The sequence below is a fragment of the Aptenodytes patagonicus genome, chromosome Z, assembly GCF_965638725.1.
Source record: "Aptenodytes patagonicus chromosome Z, bAptPat1.pri.cur, whole genome shotgun sequence".
Classification (NCBI taxonomy): Eukaryota; Metazoa; Chordata; class Aves; order Sphenisciformes; family Spheniscidae; genus Aptenodytes; species Aptenodytes patagonicus.
In genome coordinates, this window is record NC_134982.1 from 79,838,840 (window position 1) to 79,864,676 (window position 25,837).

The 25,837-nt window shown below is 41.4% G+C and overlaps 1 protein-coding gene across 1 annotated transcript in view; it reads right to left on the reverse strand.

The window, feature by feature from the left end:
* GRIN3A (glutamate ionotropic receptor NMDA type subunit 3A) overlaps window positions 1-25,837 on the reverse strand; it is an 83,263-nt gene that overhangs the window by 19,484 nt on the left and 37,942 nt on the right. The window contains exons 3-6 of the mRNA XM_076362576.1: window positions 24,328-25,375; window positions 8,352-8,497; window positions 6,917-7,032; window positions 4,429-4,580 (exon numbers count right to left, since the gene is read on the reverse strand). Of these exons, the coding sequence (XP_076218691.1) occupies window positions 4,429-4,580; window positions 6,917-7,032; window positions 8,352-8,497; window positions 24,328-25,375 (1,462 nt within the window). The remainder of the gene's footprint in view (window positions 1-4,428; window positions 4,581-6,916; window positions 7,033-8,351; window positions 8,498-24,327; window positions 25,376-25,837) is intronic.

Genomic DNA, 25,837 nt, shown 5'->3' on the forward strand with positions numbered 1-25,837 from the left:
ATTGCAAAAAAAAAAAAAACCTGGTATTGTCACTCTCAGTTCCGGGCGGGAAGGTGCACAAGGTGTAAAGGGAATACCACGGGGAACGCCGAACCACAGAATCTACAGCTAGTGTGTGGGAGATCACATTGTGTCCCCCAGCTGTGGACTGTGTGGGAAACGGACTGGGAAAGTACCAAACAACAGTGTGACAAACGACTTGGGTGGAAACGGAACAAAAAGAGAACGTAAACCATGATGCCAGTATGGGGGGGGGTGTCTTGTGGCTAGTATCACTGTGTGCGGTTGCTGCGTTATGGGCACCCTCACAGCCAAAGGAAAATGTTTGGGTAACTCTGGCCAATCAGACAGGACAGGATTCCATCTGCCTGTCGATATCTTCCCCCGGTAACCCCTTTTCTACCTGCCTAGTGGGGCTTCCTTTAGATAATTGGGACTTGGGCCTGATTAGTCCTTTCAAGGAGGCCTGCGGGGGGGGACGACACGCCACCGACAATTGGGATGGATGCCTACCACATCTTAATCACTTGCCAATAGAACCTCAGGAACTCGAGCTATTAGGGTCCATAAAAATGGATTGGTGTTTGTGTTTCAATTATTCAGGGGCCAATGTTTCCTGAGCCTGGCCTGGCATTCCCTCTCATATTAAAGGTGGGCCGTGTTCGTTGGGAAGATTAACTCTACTAATGCCAAACACATCTATGATCCTAGACCACAGAAGGAGCACCCCTAAGACGCGCAGTAAGCGCAGAGCACATGCCTACACTTCACAATGTGATGATGCTGTCGACCTATGGAACAAGAACACTATAGCTGCGGTTGCAATCTTGGCTCCAGGTGTCGCAGCAGCAAAGAGTTTGGTCACATTAAATAAATTAGGATGTTGGCTAGCAAAACAATCAAATGCAACCTCTGAAGCACTAACGGGATTATTAATGGATGTAGATTCTATACGACATGCTACTTTGCAAAATAGAGCAGCGATAGATTTTTTGCTTTTAGCGCAAGGCCATGGGTGTGAAGAGTTGGAGGGAATGTGTTGTATGAACCTATCTGATCATTCGGAATCAATTCACCGCAGCATTCAGATGTTGAAGGAAGGAGTACAGAAGCTAAGAGTGGAAGACCCCTGGGACTGGTTGGATAAATTATTCGGGAAATGGGGTCTAAGTGGCTGGTTAAAAGGACTAGCCAAGCTAGGAGGGCTATGCTTAGTAATGTTCCTTTGCATCCTGGTTTGTGTGCCATGTCTGTTACAAGGTATGCGAAAAATGATTGAAAGATCTGTTTCAGCAGTGTTTCTAGTAAAACAAAAAGGGGGAGATGTGGGGATGGGAATCTCACTAACGGACATTCCTGAGTTTGATTTTAATGAGCAAACACTGTACCACCTGGCATGACAAGGCACTTAAGCAGAAAACAACGGAGAAAGGAATGTGCAGCTGGAAGGAGAAAAACAAGATAAAGACCATGAAGGCATTTCGCATGATCAGGAAGAACGGGCCAATCTGCTAGAGCATAGATGCGCGTGAACACAAGGCTATAACCTATCTGCAAGCTGCAGGTAGCGCGTGTACACTTCTGCTTGCTATAAAAGATGCTAACAAAGAGCAATAAAGGTCTTTGGTTGCCGTGTCTGCCGGAGTCCGTGCCGCTTTTCACCCCCACACTTCAGTTCACTCACCTGAGCCAGCTTGTTGGACCTTAGCCTCTAGAGGAAACCCAGTTATGCATGTTGGGTTAGCACAACTGAAGATCAAATAAGGACTACAGTCAGATAACCAGTCCCAGAGCAGCTAGACCTGCCTTCCTTTCTGGACATCACGTGGAGGTTACACGTCCATGGGACTATTCACATGAAAAAATCAGAATTTTCTTTTCAGACTGGAGCAGCTTTTTTCCCACCTCCTCTCCCTTTGTTGGCAGGCCTTGAGGAATCTTTGAGTACTTAAACCATGTCATTGTTTTTTCATGCCATGAACACAGGGAAGTTTAAGGCTAAGTTTAAGTCACTGGAAACCAGTGACTCTCAGTATTGCATCACTGAACATGAAGGAGTTAATGAAAATCTAGAGAGGTGAAAGAACTGGGTTTGCCTCAGAGATAATGTACTAGCAATAGCTGTGCAGGAAAATGGTATGGTCTTTCCTCATATTTTTAAATTGCAAAGGGCTTTCAGAAGAGTAACTGTAAAAATGACAGACTGCTTATCAGATTTTTTTCTCTCCCGTGTGAAAGCAAGGTTTATTCTATCTTTGCTCATGTTTGCTTTTCTTCACAAAAAGACAAATCCAATTGGTTTTGTAATATGCCTTCTGCAGTTTGCCCAACCAGCGCTTATTTTCTCTATTACTGTATTTGCTATGGCAGAAAAAAAAGTTCCTGTTTCTAGAGACAGTCTTGAGATCCTATGGCTTAGAGCAGTGGTCTCCAAACTTTTTTTGATCGCGCACCTCTATCAGTAACTTTTTGAGCATGCACCCCATATATGTATATTTATTTATAACTTTATATATCTATACATATAAATATATATGTATTACTAAAGTTCTAGTATTTTCTTCCTGCAACCCAGTGGATTGTCTCATGCACCCCCAGGAGCTGTATGCACCCCACTCTAGAGACCACTGGCTTAAAGGAGCAAATATATATTCTGGGAGAAAACCAGTACTAAGTAAAACCATATTTTTTAACTGGAAGGTGTTTAGAATTGATTCTGTGTCTGAGCTATTTCTCTAGGAATACAGAGAATACAGTCCTGGATACAGCTATTGGAGTAAGATTATCATGATCAGAGGAAGCTCCTTATATCTCATCACTGGGGATTTACTAAGAAGGTAAGTTTGTCTCTGCTATAAGAGTTTTCAGTTTTAAGACAGTTGTGGTAATTAATACCATTACCATCTGGCAATTTTCCTGAGATTTAATTCAAAAGATTGTGTTAAAATGTAGAGTAATAAGAGGTCATTGAATGAAGTACTTGTCAGGAACAGGTATGTCAGCTACATTATAAAGAAAATTCCCCAGATGCCTGTCTTGTTAGATGATAATATAATCTTCAGATAAGCTAGATCAGAAATAGCAGTGAATACACACTTTTGTTTAAACACGCTTTCTTGTGTTGAATTAATCACACAAAAAAAGAAAAAAAAGAATTGAACAAGTTGAATAAAAATAAATTGAATTTTCTTCTGTGAATGTCTGGTGTTAAAATATAATTTATTTCATATTGGCACAATCTTAATGAAAAAGTTAAAAATGTAATAAGAGATGCAGAAATAGCCCAGCAATCTATGTATTAAAGCAGTCAAATGAGGTTTTTCTTTGTCTGATCTCTAAAAAATGCAATTTTTCTAGTGATTTAGTCAGCAGTGAGAGGTTTGCAGACAAGAGGCTCAGGTGACCACTGAAGAGCAGGAGTGAGCCCTAGGAAACTGGGCTTCTTTTTTAGGGGAGGATGGCCATGCTACCACTTCTTTGGGGAACACATAGGGTTGCTTTGATGTTTGGCTGAACTCTCTGAGGAGGAGATAGCATACTTAGAGCTACATGTTTTGTAGCAGTGAGAACACGTAAACTATGTCTTTTGGAACACCTTCAGCTAAAAGTGTGTATGCTCTAAGCTTCAGGCATGCTGGATCTTTTGATTCCTTAGTACTTTATGTTTTTTTACTTGACAGTCTAGGGAACTTGATGAAAAACTGCTATTCTGATAAAAGGAGTCTTTTTCTTATAAATAATGGTATACATCTTCAGCTGCCACGAGTGGGCATAACTCCTCTGATTTGATACCAGGACGTAAAACCATGGAGATTTACTTCCATTTCCTGTAGTTCTACTTAGACGCGAGACCTGCTTCTCTTCTGTTCTTAGCATGGTACCTTAGCGGGCCGTTTCTAGGCTGAAGTCCTATCTTTGGTACAAGTAGCTGCCACCCATGTTAGGAAGTGGTCAGGGTTATATTAGAAATTTGGGTTGTACTAAATTCCCACTCTCTCTGCTTCTTCTGCTCTTGTTGGTCTCTGTGTTAGCTATTTTAGCTATCGCTCCCATGTGAGATGGTCCAGAATCACTGACAGATCCTGTAGATGGTGATACACATAACTGAGTGGAATCAGATCGATTTGTTGTGCAATGTGCCAGATGACTTTTTTTAATGCTACGTTACATGGCCTGTTTGTCTCCAGAAGTGCGCTCTGATGCATGCACTGCATGCCTAACTTAACAGCACAGTCTTACTGATGTTTTTCTTGTGCTCTGATCTGAATGCTGCTCGGCTTAGCATCTCTTGCTTTTGAAGCCTAATGTTTCTCTTCCGCTGCAGCCCATCTCTGTCATGTGTGTATATCTACTGCACATTGTGAATGAGGGCAAATAATTGGCAACTTGAACAAATCCTCATTTATGTGACCCAAGTTCATCGCTTACCTCCGTGACAGCAAAGCTTCTTTTCCCACATGGAACAACCTTGTACCATTTGTCGTGCAGAACATCCATGAAACCGTGGGACTTGTACTGGCTTATCAGGTCAGAGATGTTTGAGGTGAGTGGAGAGTTGGGGGGAAGACCAATACCATATCCTAGAAGGAAAACCAGTACAATCATCTCTCTCTTACTTGTTTGCTTTTTGCTAAAGTATGTTCATTTCAACTATCAACTACCAGTGTGGCAGATCAAGTTGGCATTCTGTTTCAGCAAGCCAGTTCAAACCTGGATGCTGGCTTACCATGGACTGAGAATGCTGTGATGAGCCTTTTTGCTGTGCAAAATAAAGTAGCCTAATACAAACAGGATATGCAAATTCAAAATTATTAAGGCCAGAAAAGTAATGTGTAAAATTGGAGGTTCAAAAACTTAAGATGGAGGTACAGATAGATGAATAAATCTGTCTTATCTCTAGAAACACAGCCTTTTCCATGCCCTAGCCATGGGTTCTTCTTTTTCACCTTGTTTTAGCAATGCAAAAGGGCCTTAATGTCAAGTAAACCATTCTATGATCCCTTTATGTTTTTAGATCAGTGGATGTAACTGGTGTCACATGTGACATTTTCTTTTCTTCCTATGTATTTTCTGATGAGAAGCTGTGTATTATGTAAATGTATATGGGGGCAGTCTGTACTGTTGTCACACAGAAATTTAAAGTCCAGGGGCTACACTTTCCATTCGTGCAGTTCTGCTCTGGCAGTGATGTGGACCTTCAGATAGTAATACAGTTTTTAGCCACTGTGTTGTCTTTTACCATGTTAAAGTGCTGGTAAAGGACTTAGTGTAAGTGAAAATGAATTCAGTAACTCTAAACATGGTCTTTCAATTTGCAGAATCTGGGTTTTGACTTTAGAAAAACAAATACAATTCATGCCTGGAAGACATGCAGTTGCATGCAGAGATGTCCTGCCAATTGCCTGCAGAGATTCCTTTCTAGTCCACTGTGGATTTTTGTTTTTCAGTTCAGAAATCAGAATTTCAGACTGTGTCCTTCAAAAAAAAAAAAAAAAAAAAGCCAACACAGGAAGAAAGGAAAAAAAACCCATAAATGTACATGAGTGGTAAATTTGCCATCACAGTGGCTTGGTTTTCAATGATGCAGAGTGATGTGGTGATATGCGTACCTACAACGCAACAGTCTCCCTTGCTGCTGATTTTTGTACATTGTGCCTGTATTTCCACCTGAATGTATTTGCTAACATTAAAGGAATGGTTTCAGAGAAGGCATACCATGAATACCACATTTTCAGCATATTTAAGTGTTTAGTAATTAGGTGCTATGAAGTCCAGTTATGTAAAAACATATAGTTTGGGGTTTATTTGTTTTTTCTGTATTGAAATTTGCTTTACTTCATTCAAAGTTGTGGAAGCTGATGGGTTACTTCGGTAGAGCTGACCTTTCTGAAATGGAAGATTTATCAGATTGCACACGCATGGTGAAACATGCAGCTGCACACACACAAATCCTGCTACAGCCTGAACAGCTCTCTGTGCATCTATCCTCCCTGATAACAAAAAGAAAAGAAGAAAATGGATTGCTTTCAGGTCTCTGGTGTGAATTCACATGGGAGACACTGATGAGCTATAGCAAAAAGGAGCATTTTACAAAATGCCTCATGCTGGTGACTTGTAGCTGAAATGATTAAAATGCTCAGCTTCCTCTGGCCTTCATTTAGCATATTGCCTTCCTCAATCAGGTTTGAACATTTCTGAAGGAGGTTGTTTTAATGTATGATGGGAGCGGCCAGAGTGATTGCCCTTGGAGGGGGGGGGAAGAGGGAGCTTCAATCATTTTCATTGGCCACCTATCACAAAAGTGATTCCTGAAGTCTAATAGCTGCTAACGTGCTCACCCGTGCTGGAGGCAGCTTCAGACAAGCTTTGCTTCCGATCTGTCCTTGCTAATACACCAGGGCTGCAGGAGGCTGCGTACCAGGGTAGGCTCCCTTCTTTAGCTTCAGTCAGCTACAGATTCAGCAGGAATCTTAAGCTGACCTTTAAAATGGGAACAGTATTTATCTGCTTCAGATGAGGGTGAAACTGTAGAACAGCATTTTGAACATATTCCAGTGGGTTTTGAACACGTGTAATGAAAGTGAGCCTACAAAAAGCAAGCCTCATTTCAGGAGCTACTTTATGTCATTGTCAGCAGTGAAATGGACGGTGCCTCCTACTTGTTTGGAGACAGACCGTATCAGCACTTTGAATAATTCCTATATACAGCATGGCAACAGATGGTACAAGTGATCTGAAAGTTCAAAAACCACAAAAAAGGGTGAAACCTTGGTTCTGCTTAATCACTGAGAATTTTACCATTATCTTCAAGGGGTCCACAGTTTCGCCTGCATACTTTCACTGAGAATACCAAATCACAATAAAGCAAATGCAACACATGAGAAATAGAGCAGTATGTTATAAAACTGATTATTACCTTCAATGGCAAAGGGTTTTCCCACAGTTAGAAGCTTGCAGTCAGCATCTATTGATACTTCATAATCTAAGAGTGCTTTATCCATGATGAAGGCATCGAGTTTCTCTGGATCATGCCTGTATTCAACATCAAAGTCAGAAACAGAATCACTTCACAGTCTAAGACTGATTACTGAGTGAAAACAGAGACCAGGGACTCTGCAAAACTGATTTATATTTTGAAGAAAGGAATTGTGCATGAAATACAAACTTTGTGCATCTAGAGCAGGACAGTGGGGGTAGGACTTATTTTGCTCCTGTGAAGTACTCCTGATCTGAAAGAGGGAAAATACTACAGTATGTTAGACTTCAACTCAGTTGAAAGGTAACACAAAGCTTTATTGGAAAAAATAAAAAATTGTTAAAATACTAGTGTTGTCTTGGTTTCTTATTAGAGCAAAAATGCAGGAGGATAACTCATACAAAGGTGTTTCTCCTCCTTTCTCCTTGAATATGAGGTAAATTAATTTCCTTCACCCAGATCAGCTTTTCTCTATGTTCAGTCTTCATGGACACAGAGGACTGAATTTTACTAACATAATCATTTATGAATAGCACACTTGCATAAAACGATGATATAAATGAACAGTTGCAGTGCCTGTTCTCATCTGACCCAAGGACTGCACCCTCCACTCTTGTCACTTTAAAGGTCTGGGTGTGCTCCTGATGTGAAGTTACATTACTTCATTGATTTCGATGGATTGATTCCAGTTTAACACAAAGGAGCTACCATGTATCTTAATTATTGTTAGGATGGGTCTGGGAAAAATACGTAAACAGGAAACAACTTCTGGTGAAAAATTCTCAGGCCATTTGTTATGCAACTTCTATGTGTTTCCTGGCAGTGAATCAAATGTGTGACCCCAGATTGTTAGGCACACATGTCTCTGAAACACTGTGATGCCACGATTCCATAAAGCAAGAAGATTTGGTGTTTATTACTTTTTACCAGTCTAATGCTTCTTTTATTCATTTTAATGATAAATGCTTTAAGGTTTCTCTCTGAGAACCTTCTCTCTCCCAGCATGCTGAAGATGCTGAGGAACCTCATTTGCAGCTTTTGCTTGGACTGTGATGTTTTTTTCTGAATGTTTCTCACTGCCTGATGAAGGGCTCCCAAGCACAGAAACCTGCCAGGATTTATATGTTGCCCATGCTTGATGGCACCCTAGCAGTTAGTGCGAAGCACTGCTTCCCCTGGAAACACTCCACCTGGTGCTACGCTAGCTTGCTCTCCAAGTATCACTCCCTCCAGGTGCTTTCTTCTCTATCTGCCACACTCCTTTCAATGACTGACTTGTGGGATAAGTGAGACTGAAAGTGGGAAACCCATCACCATCTCACTGCTGTGCATTCTGGCCGAGGGACCAGATCTACTGTTGCATGCAGAGGCTCACTTTAGATATGCTACTCCATCCGGGGTCGCAGGGACATTGTACCGTCGCATGTACTCATGCATCTCTGGGAAGCTCTGCCTCACATAGTCTTCTGCGCTGCTTTCTCGCACGGTTCCAAACCGAAACCCTTGGGATGGGTGGTGGAGCTGAGGAGATGAAATTACAGATTAGCAGAGTCATTTGCCTCCTTCACATCTGGTATCTTGGTCTTATGTGTGAACAGTTTGTCAGAAATTCTCAGCATTCATAGAACTGCCTCTGATGTTTTCCTGCAGTCAGCTTTCCACATCACAGAAAAAGTTTGAAAAGACTAGGTGACTGACTAGCCTGTTTGTGTACCCTCAGGATTTTCTTCAAATGTGAAGAACACTTCCCTTGAGACACCCTGAACCCCCAAATCTAGGTGTTTAGTTGTTTTATTTGTCTTTAAACCAGTCAGCGTTTCAGGCAATGTTATGAGAAGCCTCTAGGCTTGCTAGGATCCACTTTGTAGGGCTCCGGGTAGCCAGTGAAGGACCCACAGTCTGGATTTGTTTTGGCAGAATGTCTTTTATTGACTCCTTAAGGATGTCATTTAGTCTTCTGCAGAAGGGTAGCACCACCATTTCATTTCTAGAAGCCTAGACACCATACCACAGACGGCTGCTGTCTTTGCTGCCATTCTCCGCAGAGAAACTAAGGACTGAAGTGTTGTGGACACCAAAAAGTCTCCCCTGGCTGTGAGAAGGAGGAAGAATATCCCTCAGCATAGCCCAAGCTGTAAGCTTGATTACCAGGCTATACACATACAGACAATTTTTGCAGTTCTGTGTCCTTTTCACAACTGGCTCCACCTTCTGTATTAAAGCCCCGAGTAGTCTGGATGTTCACAAATTTCACAGACCTCTGTTTCTAAAGTACCCTGTTTATCTTTGGAGCGTTTAATGACTCATGGGGAAATTCTCAAATTGCAGTGGAGGTGTCAGGCAGTGTTCTCTACCACACCAAGCACTTCCTTGAGATGGCTGAGTGTTGCCAAGACCATACTAATTGGAAAGCCTTCAGCAATGTACCAGCCTCTAAAAGGTCAAACTTTCAGAGCACAGGAAGCCAAATAAAGCTAAGCCTGAAGTAGTCATGCTCTGTTTGCTTCCCAGGAAGCTCACGGTCTTCACAGCAGCTTGCAAAGATGATCTCACCATGGCCATGCTCTGCTTTGCAAAGACCAAGCAAAGAGGTGTTCTGCTGGTCCACCTGGCTCTCTGCATTATCATCTATGTAAAACAGAGTGTAGGGCAACACAAAGCCATACAAAAGACCTTTCCCACTCTTCTTTTCAATGATCCCATGGATGAAAGAATATTCCTAGCTTTTTTAAGAATAACAGAGGTAGGCTGTAAACGCACAGTGATCTAGTTCAGTCTGAAAAGGAACAGAAGAAGGTCTTCTGGATGGTTATTTTGATGTCCTGGAAGCTATGAATATACTGTATTTCTGGTAATTTTTATCTGGAAAGTGGGCAGGTGCTTTCCACATTGTACTCAGCTGATCTGGTCCCTAAGTTGCAACCCAGGACTGAGATCTGTGGTAAATGCAAGACTGTGGGCATGGAGGGACTCTTGGCATATTTTTTGAGGTGCTCCGGTCTGAATGATCACAGGACAAGCAATGCAGGGTGTGCCTCCATCCGGAGCTGGCCATAGTGCATGCTGTGCCAGAAGGACTGTGGGCGCAGAGGGAAATGTTCTTGCCTGGAAGTGTGGAAGCAGCATTCAAGTGCCAGAAGACATAAATAACAGAGAGTGGTGCTGTGACAAAACATCATGGAGACTTCCAGCACAGTGCTGTCAACCCAAACCTAGGTCTAGCCTCGAGACATTGAAGATGACTTGCTTAAAAGTGGGCTCCATGCACTCCATGTCCCAAGAAGCTAGTCGCCACAGTCAGTACTATTTTTTGGGGTTTTACTTCTTGGCAGTTTCAGTGAACAGACCAAAAAAACCACTGAGTCTCAACACTGGACCATGCTGCCAGCTTCCAAGTCAACTTAGGTGTTTGTTGTGATATTTGTGGCCCACCTAGTGATGCCAATTGCAGTGCAACATCTGATCTGCAGATAAAGACTGCTGATACCTGACTTCACTGGAAGGTATCCCTCACTCAGACTGTCATCAATGTCTACGTCTAGCTAAATATTTAAGCCTCTACGAGAAAGGCTAGTACAAAAGAGAGAGTAAACTGCAAGTCCATGCAATTTTCTGTCCCAAATGCCTTATTGAGGTCTGTCCATGCTTTGCTTTGTGTTGGGCACATTGTCAAATTTCACCACAAATGATGACAACATTAGAATAGTATTAGATCAGAAGTCCATCTGGCTTAGTATTTTGTCTCTAGCAACACTATATGTCTGGTGGGAAGTCTTGGAAAGTCTATGTAGGGAAGTTATGTAGTGATCCTTTGCACCCTATGCTCTTCCTGCTTCTGGTAAGCTATGCTTTTTCTTAAGCATAATTATGTGTCTGCAACTTTGTGTTTGATGACTCTTGATTTCTTTTATGAAGGATAAATCTTAATAGTGTTTTAATCCTCTATGTCTTTTGGGACTTCTATTTTCTTCTTACTGCTGCTTATCCACATGAGGAGAAGGTTTGCTTGCAGCTATATGAATAGTGGATTAACAATGCAAAATGCTGCCAAAAGCAGATAACTGACTACCTGCACTACCTTCACTGCTAATCTACTAAGACTGCTAAGGGTTACTTGCTTCAACACAAGATAAAAACTTCAGGATGGAAACAAGACTCATCAGTTGTCACTGCTGCTTTCTTACTTTCTGTAGTCCTCTCCTGGGAAGACTCTGTGAGAAGATGGAAACCACAAATACCTGTGTCCCACCAGGATAGGTAAATGTCACAGTCTTCCTGTGAGTCTTGCCTTACTAGTTATCTCTTCTTATATTTCTCTTTTCTGTATCTCATGCTCTGTTTCTTTTGTGTTTCTTATATTTTAAGAGTCCTCTACTGAAAGAGTCTTTCTGTTTTCTTTAAACTAATAACAGAATCCTAATGCCTAGGGCTGCAGAGAAATCATGAACTCTGAAAAATCAGCATTTGAAGAATCACAATTTGAAGAATCAAGAATGGATTATATTTTTTTCTAACTGGTGATTTGGGGGAGACAGTTTCTTGCTTTTTTATCAGTAATAGCAAATATAAAAGCTATCTTACTGAGAAGAAATAGCTGTCTAAATTATAGGCATTTCTAGTATGTGGAGACTACACTTCTGTGTATACTTTACTGTGTTTTTTCATTCAAAGCTCAGTCAGTGAAAGGTGAATAACCATCACAAAGCAGGGCACTAGGAACTGTTGACACTTTTTGTATCCATAGAGTACTTGGAGATTTGCTGGTGATTTAAGTATGATTAAAAATAAATGAACGCAATAGCTGCAGATCCATCTCCAGACATGAGCTTTCCTGGCACTCAGCTTAGATAACCTTACAAGGTCCCTCCAAAGTCAGACATCTATAGCTGTAAGAAATTGAAAGAACAAGGTTTGTTTAGACCTAGAGAGAGGCCTTCAGGGCACAATGAAGTCCTGGCTTGACAATTCATTGAACAAGATGCAAAGATAGTTATGGGTACAGGTGATATATCCCTCTTTATTTGTCTCTATAACTGCCAGACCTCCCTTTTGAAGACCTGGAAGCAAAGAAAATAACTCGTTTTTTTAAAAGGGTCATTGCTCCTGAAGATAATTGCTCCTCAGCCGGTAGGCTAAGTCTGTACTACCAAGCAGCCTCTCCCATGCAGTGCATGGGAGCTAAGCATTGCTGACGTGTGTGGGACTTGTTAGTGTTTAGCAAGTAACCAGCCCTTTGAATGTTGGCTAGCAAGGCCACTGCAGCACCACAGCAAACTGCAAACTGAACTGGCTGAGCTGCCAAGTGGGAGAAGTAGGGGAGCACCAATGGCTTGGGCAATGTAACAGTGTGTATACGAATGTATCAATGGAGTAGTTAAAAGCCAATGTTTTTCAGGGGTTAAAAAGCTATTTAATGTTGCTGGTTAGTGGCTCTCCCAAAAAAGGGAAGGCTCTAGCAGCTACCTATCATTTTTGCAGCTCAAATACTGGAGATCAGGGATTTCGTATTAGTAAACTGAATTTTATATCTGAAGCACTGGTGTTCTTACCATGAATGGCCATACTAGTTAGGTGCATCCCAAATTTTTAGAACCATCTCCCCAGTCTACTGTGAGAAAGCTGTTGCACATGAAGTTGTGAGACACATGGTGACCTCCTATTTGGATCTGGGTTTGTGTGTGGGGCAAACTCAAGAGATGGTCATGAGAACCCTTGCAGCAGAGGGATGTAGTGCCAGAGGGGGCTGAGCACTTGTCGTCTTGAATCAGTACTCTGACTTCACAGGTTCAGAGCTGTGGAATGCCAAGACCAGAGGCTCTGGCTGCGTAAGTCAGGGACAGATGGTTCAGGAAGATGACCTTCACCTTCTATGAAGACAGAGCTCTTGGAGGGAGGACTAGGAAATGCTGCTGGGAAGTGCAGGATGAAGGTGGAGAAAGGGTAAAGAACTTTGGAAGTAAGTATGCTTTCTGGAATTGGGGTACCCATGCTGTCCCTGTGACCTCTAAGGACAATATCTACTGTGGGATGCATGGGCTGTGCTGGTATTTCCAAGAACAAATCTCACTGTTTAAGAAAACATACCATGGGTAAGAAAACAAACAAGGGGTAACGTTTTCTTACTCTGTGTATGCCGCGTGTGTTCACATTCACTGTGTGAATGCCTCCAAGTGCTGAAGAGGTGAAATGGTTGTTGGGTCACTTGAGCACTGAGACAGGGAGGTCATGTAGTGTTTAAGGAAAGTAAAGAGCTCTGCAGAACATCCAGCTTCTCTGACAGTGCCAGGAAAAGCTTTGGGACTTCTCAGAGTCTTCTGTACCTTGTATAGCACTGTGTTACTAGACAAATGATGTTTGTGCTGCTTACTGCCAAAAGCAAATGCTGCAGCTACCAGTTCCCTTGGCTTGGCACCTTACTTCTAGATCTTCTTGGTTTCTGTCTTCTGTTGTTAAAACATCTGCTGAGTGGGAAGTGGAGAACTCGTTTTACTTGGGAAGATGTTGAGAAGAATTGGGCATGTGCATACATCTATGGCTTGGGGTGTCAATTATGCATGAAAATACCAATGTGATAAAACCACAGGAGCAGAAACAGGAAAATACAATCCTAAATGTCACGGATTTTGCATTACTTGGCACATTCCAGTTTATGTAATACAGTGCCATTGCATTCAGTGCCATCAGCTAGGCTGAGAACACCTAGACTCAGACTCAAAAAGACTCAGGCATAGAAATGCAAGTTGGGATTTAAAACTGGAAATGCATGAGGTGCTGTCAGCAGTTAACCCTGACGTACTCCAGAGTTGGGCTGTTGGGTTTTGAGGTCTTTCTAGCAGGTTCTGGATTCTGTATGACCTTTCAGTGCTGCAAAGCTAGAAGATTTGGCTAAAAGACATTTCATCCCTTGGTGCCCTCGTTGTTATGTCTACTATCATTTTGATGTTGCATCACACTTGGTTGTCATGTATTTTTGCAGTGTGTAGGAAACCCAGGTGTTCAGAATATAAATACAGTGAAAAGATGGTCTCAGCTCCAAAAAAGCAAGCAATACAATATTGCCTTCTGATCTCATGGAGTTTGAGCTTGCTTGGAGCTGTGAAGAGATAAGGAAGGTCTAAACAGAGCAGCTGTTGGGAAGTGAAATTATGGCTATTTTCTATAAGCAATGAACCCATAAGTGACTGAAATCTAGGGAATGCTTTCCCAGTACTTGACTGATCGGGTGCACTAACTGCCTAACTGAATCTGATTCAAGACTATTCTATGCATCTTGACAGCTGGCTGGAGGAAAAATGCTTCAGGAACTCAGTTTCTAATTGGCATCTGAAATCATTAAAATTATTTCATCATTCATTCATTCAGTTAACCTCTCCTTTCCAAAATTCAGCTCCATGAATTATTCTTTGAAGGAAATCAGAAAAGGGCAACCCATTATACAGTGAAGTGCAGTGCCAGTGACTGCACCCTGCAGTGACAGATGCAGAGTTAACATGGATTCAGCTTTTACCACCACCTACAATACTGCTTTTTAATTTTAATAGGGTATAGAAAGAGGGAACATGGCTGAAAACACTTTCCTAACTTTTCCAACAACTTCTGAGGAAAAATTACTATGAAAAGATTTCAGTAGCTCTGCCCCATGATAGTGCTGGTTACCTGGTATAACACCAAGTGTAGTGTTTAATGGACATCTCGTATATCAGCAGAATTGCTGTTTGTACCAGCACGATCTCTGCCAGGGAACTGCTGCAGAATCTTGAAAAACTGTTCAGTTTCTGTTGCTAATCGCTGGAGAGGTGTAGCATTAAGTGGTCTGCTTTACTGTGAAGAACTGACATGCTTTTAGAGATCTGCTGTTTTACAATGAGTCTTCTGTCTTCAGTGTATGAAGCATTAGCATTTTATCTTGCCTTATGCAACCAATACATTTAAGTGGTCGTCTAGCTGCTAATAGATTTCTCATGACCCACTGATAAAAGAAATGCAATTGCTAGTGCTAAGTAAAGTTTCAGGGGAAAAAGAACAAAACAAACAAAATTTGAAAAACCCCAAACAATGTAGAACTCTGTTCATGGGCTTTTCCTTACTTATCTGCAAGAGTTTTTGAAAACTAACTAGTGAATATTTATGGGGTGCAGAAGAAGATGAAAATAAATAAAATTATTCACAGTGAAGCATATGAATTTCAAATTTTAGAAGATGAAAATTCACAGCTGAACTTCTGGAAGTGGAGGCTTTGTTCAGAAACTGTCCTATGTGTTCAGGCTTGGGAAGTGGAGATGTTCCCAAGGCCTCCAGGAGATGGTGTATGCAGAATATATTTGAAAGCTAACTTTCCCTTCTCTGTTGCAAAAAGTGTCAGCCGAGCTGATTCTTGGCTTGCCAGGATAATGTCAGATTTTGTTAAAATCCTGTCACTTTGAACCCAACTCAGCTAGGTCATTAGTTGGCATAAATCTGTACAGCGGCATCGAAGTCAATACGCAGTTTCAATCTAGAAACAAATGCACAGTCCAGTGCTGACAGTTTATTCTCCTGCACTGCAACAAGAGCATACATGAAAAGAAATTGTGACTTAGGTCTCTGTTTAAAAACATAAAGCCTCTGTATTGACGCTCCCTGTGTGAGTGCTAACAATTAATTATAAGATCTGCTCTACTGCTCTGTGTGCTGCAGAAGCTGTACAGCCAAGGGATGACACTGGGGGCTCAAGTCTGTGGTAGGTAAGTTGATTTTTTAAAATTGCTCTGCTGATTGAGTCGCTGGGCAGTGTCTTAGTACAAAAAGCTCCATATGAACAGAACTCTGGTGAATATGAACTGAACGTTGTGTTTATCCCTGTTTCTTAATAGCACTTAAAGCACTTTCTGGACAGAGGGATCTTTGAGCTGGAATTTATTCCCGGAGAGCTGAGAACTGTAAGATAGTAAGCGTAAATTATTGTAGAAAAAATGGATAGACTGAGGAAAAAAAAGGAATGTAATTCCCAACAGGCAATAGATCACTGTTTCCAATTGTACTTCAGCAGCACAAAGCAGCTGTAAAAATGCTCTAGACTGAGTCACTTCATTGACGATGTTCTTCTGCTTCCTACCTGTAAAATAGGGCTAATACTGCTCTAAGGCAGGTGAAGTCCTTTTTAAATTAGAAGCAAGGGAAGGAGAGCTGTTTGGCTGAATACATGCTTAAACTACCAAAGAGATGTAGGAGATTTCTGGCTAAATAATCCCTCTTGTCCTTCCACCCTGAGTCTCAGGTCTGCAGCTGAAAATCTATCACAGTTCTCTACAATCAGCTGAGGGCTGGAGGGAGAAACCTAATGTGACAGTAGCTTAAAGTGTAGGTAGCTTTCTTGCCTTCAAAACAATCACCTTTCAAATCCTTTTTCTTACAAATTTCTCCTGCTCCAGCTGTTGCTGGTTGATTAGGAAAACACTGTCAGTCCTCCTACCCCCTGGCCATATGGCAATTGTCCCCCAGGTACCAGGGCTGAACACAATCCTCTGTGGTGACACTGTCTAAACTTGTAAGGCAAGGCTAGTGCTCTGTGGTTTCCAGGAAAGGAACAGACAATGGTTTCGTGTTGCAAATGGGTCACCAGTTAATAGGACAAAGAGGCTTCCAATTGCAGATCGTGGAACTGTCTACCAGTGCAGCCGTAATTTCTTAAATATGTTATGTGCTATTGGCTTTTGGTTCAAAAGCATCAAATGAAGGTAAATCAGAAGGAGTCCTTTGTTACTGACAGATCCAACATTGGAACTAAATATTTTTTTTTTTTTTCTTCTTGGAATCCATTTGGAACAGTGAGGCATGTGTTAAGCACAAAGTGTAACAGAAAAATGATGGGCTCATTTGGATGCCTTGACCTCTTGCACAGTGAAATATGGACAACAGTATTTGACTTTACCTGGTGTTCAGTCGAATCTTATTGTACTCAATGAAAACTACTTTTTTTCTAGAGGGCTTGACCCTTTGGCATCCCTGAAATCCAGGGGATCAGTGCAGGAGGTGACTGAGGACTTCTGTCGCTAGGAAGGTGAGCCAGACTACTATCCAAGTCTCTGTTTATAGATCACAATGGCTGTGACTTTTGTGAACAATAATAAATATCCTCAATGCTGCTAAGTCAGCTGTAAGATGATCTTCCATCTGCCAGGTGGTAAGATCAACCTTATCCATCTTCTCTGTTCCTCTTTGCCAGTTACTTCAGGAACATCTTCTCCTCATATTTCTCTGTTTGCATTATTTCTTGCAAGGGTCTGAGCCCCATCTATGATACAGTTGCTATTTCTGGTGGAGGGCTCACTTTTTTTTTAAATGACATGACAAATAGGTATACTGCAGCTTGAGAGTGAGAAACTGACGTGAAGACAGCTGGGAAAATGCTAAGACATATTAATTCCTTCTGGTGCTGGAAGAACAATCTTCATGACCTACACCGCATGGAATGAAGACAGCAGGACTTCCTCCCTTCCACCCCTACCTCTACATTCTTTGGATCAAACAGTTAGCATGGTGAGGTAAAGAGTGGCCAAGACAGGTGTAGACCTGGAGCAGTAGGGGTTAATATGCAAAGATACCGAAAGGATAATTGTTGACAAGAAGGCATAAAAAGCAGGTCTCGATGGGAAAGGAAACTTGATTTGGAGAACAGTGCAGTGCATTGTCTGATAAACTGGATATCAGAACGATAAAAATCCGAACTAGACATATTCTGAGCCTCCAAAGCTGTAACTTTACAAGAAAGCTTTAATGAGGTGACAGGGAAGCTAAACAAGTCAGTGTTCACCACCATAAATTCCATGGGGAAGCTAAAGAAGCCAAGATTTCACCTCCATAAATTGTCTTTCATTCCTATATGAGATTGCTCTGCAGCGCCAGTTCTTTATTCTGACTGGAGTTTGACACTTAATTTCTCCTTTGTCTGAGATTTTTTCACTTGGGTCTCTGTGACACTGAGAGTCCTATTGAGTTCAAATCCTTCACTGACTTATTAATACTCAGAAAAGCAGCATGTATTAATTAGCAGGCTGTGATGCTGTGAGTCATGACCTTCCTGTGCCCAATGGCTTCCTGCACAGAAATGTATGCTCTATAGATTTTGCAGCCAACTTCTTTTAATTGTAAAAAGAAAAGAATCCTGCAGTCCTGTACAGATACTAAAACCCATGGGAGCAGTAAGATTTCTGTTAACTCCACTGAGTTTGTTGCTTGGTTTCTTGCTATACAATTTAATGCATTTAATGCATATTTAAATACATGCTATTTCATTATATATTTAATACATAGCAGTGCAAGTGGCACTCCTTATAGTGATTCATCTTATGTTGCTGCAGTGAAAGAAGATGGCAGTCTTTAAAAGCATTTTCTTCAGTGTAATTCTTACAAGGCTTCCTTTTTTCAGGAAGAAAATTTATCAATAAACACACAACAGTTATGGCCTCACTCTAAAGCTTGCTGAACTTGAGGGAAAATATCATTAAATACAGGGGTATTTGAATTGTGCCTCTAACTATGAAAAAGGCCTATAAAGTGGCTGGGCCTTTCCTTTTTTATGGTTTGGTATTGCTAAATCTCATCTGCGGTTACTTGCCAGTTGGTATTTCTGGACTGTTTTAATACATGTAACAGGGAGTTTTTAACTGATATAACAATAGCCATAAGGCCTCTAAATTAACTGAGATTTTCATAGATCAGAAATGAGAGCTTGCACCCTCACATTTTATATTTTAAATCTAGAAACAAAAATCTGGGTGATTGTACATATTGAATTCCTGAGTAACAAAATCTCAGAAATACTTTGACTGGATTAGTCAAAGTGCTTAGTTTTGTAATAAAGAGATGGGCAGCTTGTAAGAGCAAGTGTTCAGAAAATGGATTGGAAGACAAGGAGAGATTTCTGAGGACTAATCCCGAAGCACACCAAGGCTGTTGAAAGGACTTGCTCAATGGGGCTTGTCAGAGTGATTGTAGGTCTCTGCAGTGTATTCCTTGGGGCATCTGCAGTGTTTGTGAGACATGAGCGCTGGCCATGCTAGTACACCATCATGCATGATGGAGAGAAGTAGGTGCTTTCAGGGAATGCTTTGGGTGATCTTGTCCTGAAGTAAGTGTCTTCAACAGCAGCCCAATGTGCCTACCTCTCCCAACTAACTGTAAAAACATATTAGACTGAGTAAATCATACGTAATGTCTCCACTGCAGACATGTAAAGTTAGGTGAGATAACACAACAAAATTGCTGATGGTGGGATTCACAGGTGTAGCCCTTTTTGTTAAATGAATCTCAATAGGTTTGATATTCTCTGTCAAAATACAATGTGGAAAGGAACTTTGCCATTGACAAAGGGTGTTTTGAAGGTAAAGTGATCCAGAGAAGTAAAAATATAACCATAATAAATGAACAGGCATAGTGTATCCTAAAGATGGCAAAGAAAAGCTGACAGCTGTCACAGAAGTGACAATGGTCGGATAGCACCTGAAAGGCTCATTATATTGTTGAAAGAATGACACTTTTAGCAGAAAGAAAGGCCAGGTGCTGGACAGAAAATCTGTCCAGCTCCTCACCTTCTGCTGTTGTATGCTTTCTTGTTGGCATGTTTGAAATGTTTCTTCTGTCCTCTGGGCTTCCACAATTATTTTGCCTCAGATAATCTGAACTACGCAACACGTTCCTGACTTTATGGTGCATCTCCAACATGTACTCTTGCATTAGAAGCCTGAAAGCAAAGTCCCTGCTTCAAGTCCCCTTGCCACTAAAAAAACCCACTCCCTGGGGAGATCCTGTAATACAAGACCCTATTTTTGCATTTGATAATGAAGAGTTTTGCTGGATCCGGGCCTCAGTTGCAGGCTTGCTGTGCAAAGGAAGGCACTGACACTGCTATGTACTTACAGCTAATTTCTTTTCCCTGTCTGTGGCACTGAGACCTAGATTACTCACATGCAGATAGTACTGCTTTATGGAAACCATACTGGAAACTGAAACACAAAATATCAGGATTTGTCACGAGACTGACTAAAGGAGACAACAGCCATAAAGATACATGCTTCTGAAGCAGAATGGTAGCAAATTCTCTTTTTTTGTACCCAGAGCCCCTTCGTTATCAATGTGCCCCTTCTCTGCTCAGCCTGTGTCTCAGGTTGAGGCAGTACTCAATTACAGCGTACTCAGCTTGCTGCTGTAGATCTGTAATGTAATCACCTCCTGTCAGTCAGGAAAAAGATGACAGCGGCCAGCTGTCCTAGGCTTACCTGTCCCCATCTGCATACCTACATGTTCTTCTAGCTCTGTTTTAAGGAGTTACCTATTGCAAGTTAGTCTTGCCACTGTGAAAATGTGCATTGGTCACAGCCAAGGATAAAAACTTTGGGTGGTGGCTTTTCCAACTGTAACTGAGTATAATGTCATCACCAAGGGGCTAAGGAGCTATACAATAAACAAGGTGATAAGCAGGTTTGGGAGATGTCAGGAATCAAGCCAGCCATCTCCAGGCCATTACAGGTAGGTAGGACAAATGATCAGACCAGCTCAAAGGCAGGCTGCTGGTTTGCATGCCTGTAGGCTGAATAACTGACCTTGTGAAGAAGTCAACTCATACAACGGCGTGCCTGGTCTGCCAAGCACTCTGACAAAGAAGAATGTTGTAATTTTTTGTGCATCCAAAGATGTGACACTAGGAGAAAAACTGAAATAAGCCTCTGGGATTCAGATGAGAGAAGGGATAAAAGCAGTATAAAATGATCCAAATACAATGTTTTTCCTCTATCTCCTCTATCTGCAAACAAGCTTTTAAACTTCTTTGCCATGTACTGTAGAGAGCTTCCTAAGAGGGAATCAGGACACAGCTGCAACTTTCATCCGGGTAAATGGTACATTCATCCTATAGCTACCCTTTTGTGCTTAAACAGCAAACTGAACATGTTCAAGTGAGTTTCTTCCCCAGAAGCTGTGTTTGCCAGTTTCCACTGGCAAGAGATAATGGTCTAATATGTGTAAGATTAGAAAATGAGGAAGAGAGGGCAGCTGTGGCCAAAATCGCCCATTCTCTTAGAAGAGTAAGATTTTAAGGTGGCAGGACATTGCTTTAATATTTCTGCAACTTACTGGCTACGTTGTAGCTCCTACCGTAAAAAGTCACCTGAAATGTGACATAGTAAGGGGAGTAGCCAGCTCTGATGGACACTTCAGATGTTTGGCTTTAGTGACCCACCGTTGTCAAGATTCTTACATGGAAAATACATACTAAGTTTCCAAAATTCAAGACGTATTTCAGGAAGTTAATTCTCCGGGCTCCCATTGCTTGCCTACTACTGTGGTTTGTCTTGCCTCACTGGCCACTCCTCCTTTCAGCAGCATGATGATATTTCTATATTTCCTTACTTCTACATCGTTAGTGCATTTAAAGGTCCAACTGAGGTATCTCTGATTCTGTATTCCACTTTAGCTTGTGATTAGTGGTCGCACGGCAACTCGTTTTCTTTTGATTTCTGATGAAAATGTTGTACCTTCGAGACTTCAGCAACACAGGAGGACCATGTTTCCTTTGCTGAGCTGCAATGAGCAACTGCTAAAACACCGTACTGCTTGGTCAATTAAACATCACTGTTGTAACATGAATTTTTCTAGAAAGGCAGATACTATTTATTCAGGCTATATCTAACTGTATCTTTTTTGTAACCAGAAGAGAGAGCATAGATATTCCTAGCAATACTGACTTTAGATACCAGGTTTCTAATCTTGGAAAAAACCTTTTAATTTTTCCCAACTTGCCTTCCTTCCTGACTGTTAGCAATCTCAGATGGGATTTGCTGTTTGTGGCTGCCAGCCTGAAGAAATTGTATGTCTTACATCACCTCAAAAAGGTTGCTCCTCTATTTTGGGCTTTGTTTTTTAAATACATTTCAAAAGCACAGTACAAGGGCATATGTATCCTGAGAGCAGCAGGAGAATGTTTAAAAGTATGTTAAAATTAGAAAGATTTCTGCATCCTGCTGCCGCCTTTTTGAAATGAGTCTCCACCACTGAAAAGAAAGGTAAGCAGACCCGGAAAAAAACCCACAAAATCTTTAAATCATGTAAAAATGCTTTAAGTAACTAACTAAAAAGCGGTACATGTACCTCTGCAACTGTTGTGCCCCAGACATTTCCTAAACCTGTACATGTACCTCTGCAACTGTTGTGCCCCAAACATTTCCTAAACCTAAGCTTCAGTGTTTCTGTTAAGGACTAAGACCTGTGTTTGCAGCGCCTGATATGCTTCTCTGTGTGAGAAAAGGTTAAACCAGTATATTTTCTATTATAACTACTCTTACAGACTAAGACTTCGGAGGCAAATGCATGAATGAAATATATGAAACTATTTTGTAGTTCATGTAATGGCAGACAATCCTCTTCCATAAAATCTACCTTGTCTTATTCTTTCCACATTGGAAACTGGTAACTACTCAGAAGCTTAGATCTAGTCCATGAAGCAGAGAGGTGCCTGTCTAGGAAGGGCCAGTAATGCCACCAATTTAATGGGATCACTGAGGTTACTAACCATGAGTCATCAGTGTTTCTGTTAAGGACTAAGACCTGTGTTTGCAGCGCCTGATATGCTTCAGTACTCTGTGCTCAATTTTGTAACTCAACAGCCAAGCTCTACAGTGCAGCTTTAGAATAATTTCATTTTCTTGCAATTGCAGAAATTTCTCAATACCTGTCTTAGGAACTCCATGTATGGTCACAATAATGATGCAGAACAATAGGATGTAATCTGGTGCGATTTGATGGATTAGGTGATGCCCATGCAAAGAGTAGAGGACTAACCTCGTTTTCAAGCCAATATTATGGCTCACACAACAATGACTGTAACAGAGATATGCCTGGAGCTGGGGAAATTCAGCCAAAAGCTCTCATTTGCTTATTCAAAATGCTTTGAATAAAACAAATACATGATTCCTGGACTTCTGCAGCTTAAATCAGTGAAGTTATTGATGCAGTATTTATGATATTTTTTTCTGGGAGGGGAAGGGCAGATTCTTAGTAGCAATTTGCTTTAAGTCATAAATCAATTTTAGAGTGCCTCAGGCCAACCATAAAAAGTATTGTTCTTTGTCTAAAATATTTTTGGTAGAAACAATCTAGACAATGTTGGAGGAAGTGAGTCAGAAGTCGTAGTCACAAAGTCAAAACTGTATGGTCATTAGTTGCCTTCATACGAAGGCAAAATAAATGTTCAGTTCTTGAGTTCTTAAAATGACTTTTTCCAGTGGCACAATATTGTATCAATTCAGTCACCTGAGACAAATTAATGGTGGATGGTTTCAAAGCTATGTACCAGCAGTTAGGTCACGCGTATAAAAGTGTGGACAATACAATCACACCTTCACTGGAGAAAGTGCCAAACAAGGGAAATTTGCTGTTGCCACCCTGTCCCCTAGAGTGACTGTCAGGTGAAGAGGATGCCTGCTCTTGTATCACCTGCAGCCATGTATTCTCTTTACAAACCATTCTGTACACATGTTTTCATGATCATTACTTAGTGGCAAACAAAATCAGAATAGTCTTATAAAATGACTGGACTTAAATTCCAACTGAAGATCCCTTCATCCCCCCTTGGGAGTAGGGGAGAGAGTGGGTGGAGGCAGTCCTGCTTCTACATTTTTCCTTGCCTTACCAAAAAGTACTAGAAAGTCTGAGCTATTTGGAGATGGGTTGTCTACAACATAATTCATCTCCTCCCATGACAGTTCCCCAGCAGAAACGGTGCAAATCAAATGTCTGACTACTTGTAAAGTGAATTCCACTGTTTTGATGTAGAGGGTAGGATTTTTCAAAATATTTCAGTTCTGCTCCATTTGATTTAGCATTCATGGGCAATTTTGCTAGTAACGCTTTTGTTAGCACTGTTACGGCCTGTGAAATACTTGCAAAATCCTACCTAGAACATCAGTGGTTTTGTCTTTGTGCTGTGTGGTTGTTTTGTTTGAGTCAATCTCAGGATGACCCAAATCATCCAATTGATCAAAACAACTACAGCCAAAGGGACTTCAGAACTGAAACATAACCCTTAATCTGCATGTAGATGCCACTTCTCTTCTCTGCAGTGGGCAACACCAAAATCCTTCACCTTCCTCCTCACCCTCAATCTTTGAAATCCCGCCCTACACTTGTATGGATGTTTAAAGATTCTCTCTCACTGAACTTCCCTACTGAAGTGCCATCACATGGTAACTAATTGTAGTGCAACTGCTGTTTTGCACACAGATTGCTTTCTGGTTTTATTAGAAACCATAAATTATGCAGCAGTGAATTTTGACTGGGAAGAAGAAAAGTCTGAGTTAATAACATCAGACATGCTTTACCTTTGGGTCATGTATTCCAGAAAGCTCTTCATAGATCTTCTCTCCTACCATGACAGCTGCTAGGTTGGCTGTGTATGTGGACAAACAAAACAGACAGAAAATAGCCCAGAGATTCATTAAAAACCTTCCAGTCCAGCACTTGGGAGTTTTGATGGCAGCTGTTCTTCCAAACAAGATCGCATAGCAGACGTTCAGGGCAGAGGAGAAAGAGAAGACTTTGTTCCTATTCCTTCCCTTGGGGGTCATCCCAAAAGGACTTTTCCACTCATATAAGGTGAGGAATATAGCTGTGATGTGGAGAGCAACAAATATCCCCAGCCACATAGTCCAGTGAAGTGGCCACATAAAGGCTCCAATAGGAGCTGCTGTGTCTCTGGTCCTCACCAAGATGCCCAAGCTGGTTGAAAAGAAAGGGCTGGTGAAATCAATCACTTGGCTGCGGGCGGTGTTAATGCTAAATGACGTCACTGCCATGTGAGCTGTGCCAGCAAGAAGGTCTCCCACCAGCCCTGTCCAGTGGCCGTTCTTCCAGGCTCCATATTTTCCATCACCAACAATGTACAAGTCAAAATCAAAATTCATATCCTCAGCTAGCTTCTCCAGCAGGTCAATGCAGTAGCCATAGCAGCACTTCTTCAGCTCAATGGGAACGGTGTCATTCCCTCCTTGAAGGGTTTCAAATAGGTTATCCAGCACAGCTGAATCATTGGTCAAAGGATCCAGGCACAGCTGTCCTGCTGGGCAAAGACCTTCATCATCTACATCTCTTGTAAAGACAAATGGATGCTCAATGAGAGTTACCACTCTGAGGTGCAGCCGGGTGGGGTGTTGCATGTGATTTTTATGTCTCTGGGCCTGTTCTGGCCATATCCCATAGTCCATGATTATCTTTCCTTCTTGCCAGCTCCCCAGACGCGTCCACATTGGGTTCCCAACAGGGTCATGCTGTAGATTCCAAATGAAGAAGTTGTTTTCTGAGCTGACAATGGAGGAGCCTTTCACCTTAATGCGGCCACTGAGACCGTCAAAAGTTGTGTTGGCTAAAAACCTGTTGGAGGGAGAAAGCAGAGTAATCAGAAGCAGACAACTGAAGTCATCGTGCTAAAGCATATGCAGAGACCATGAATTTATGTTTAAGAGAATAGATTGGGGATGCTGCTGAACACCTGGACCATTAATAGCTTTCCTATGGCACGATGAACAAGCCACTTACTTAATTTATGACTGAAGTACTTGGGAATGCTCTCCTACACATATTATCTAATATAAATGAAAACTCTTCGGGAAAGATATTCTTTTTACTTACTAGAAAAAATGAGTGAGAGAACACCATTTTTTTCAGTTACCTTTGCCTCATAAATTAATGAAACATAGGTTAGTTCTAAGCTGAACTCACCAGATCCATAGTCAGTTTCCTAGATAAAAATATGTATGAAAATGGAAGAGTGGAAATTATGTATGAAATGTCCTTCCAAGAAAAATCCTATAATCTCAGTAAGATCTAGCTTAC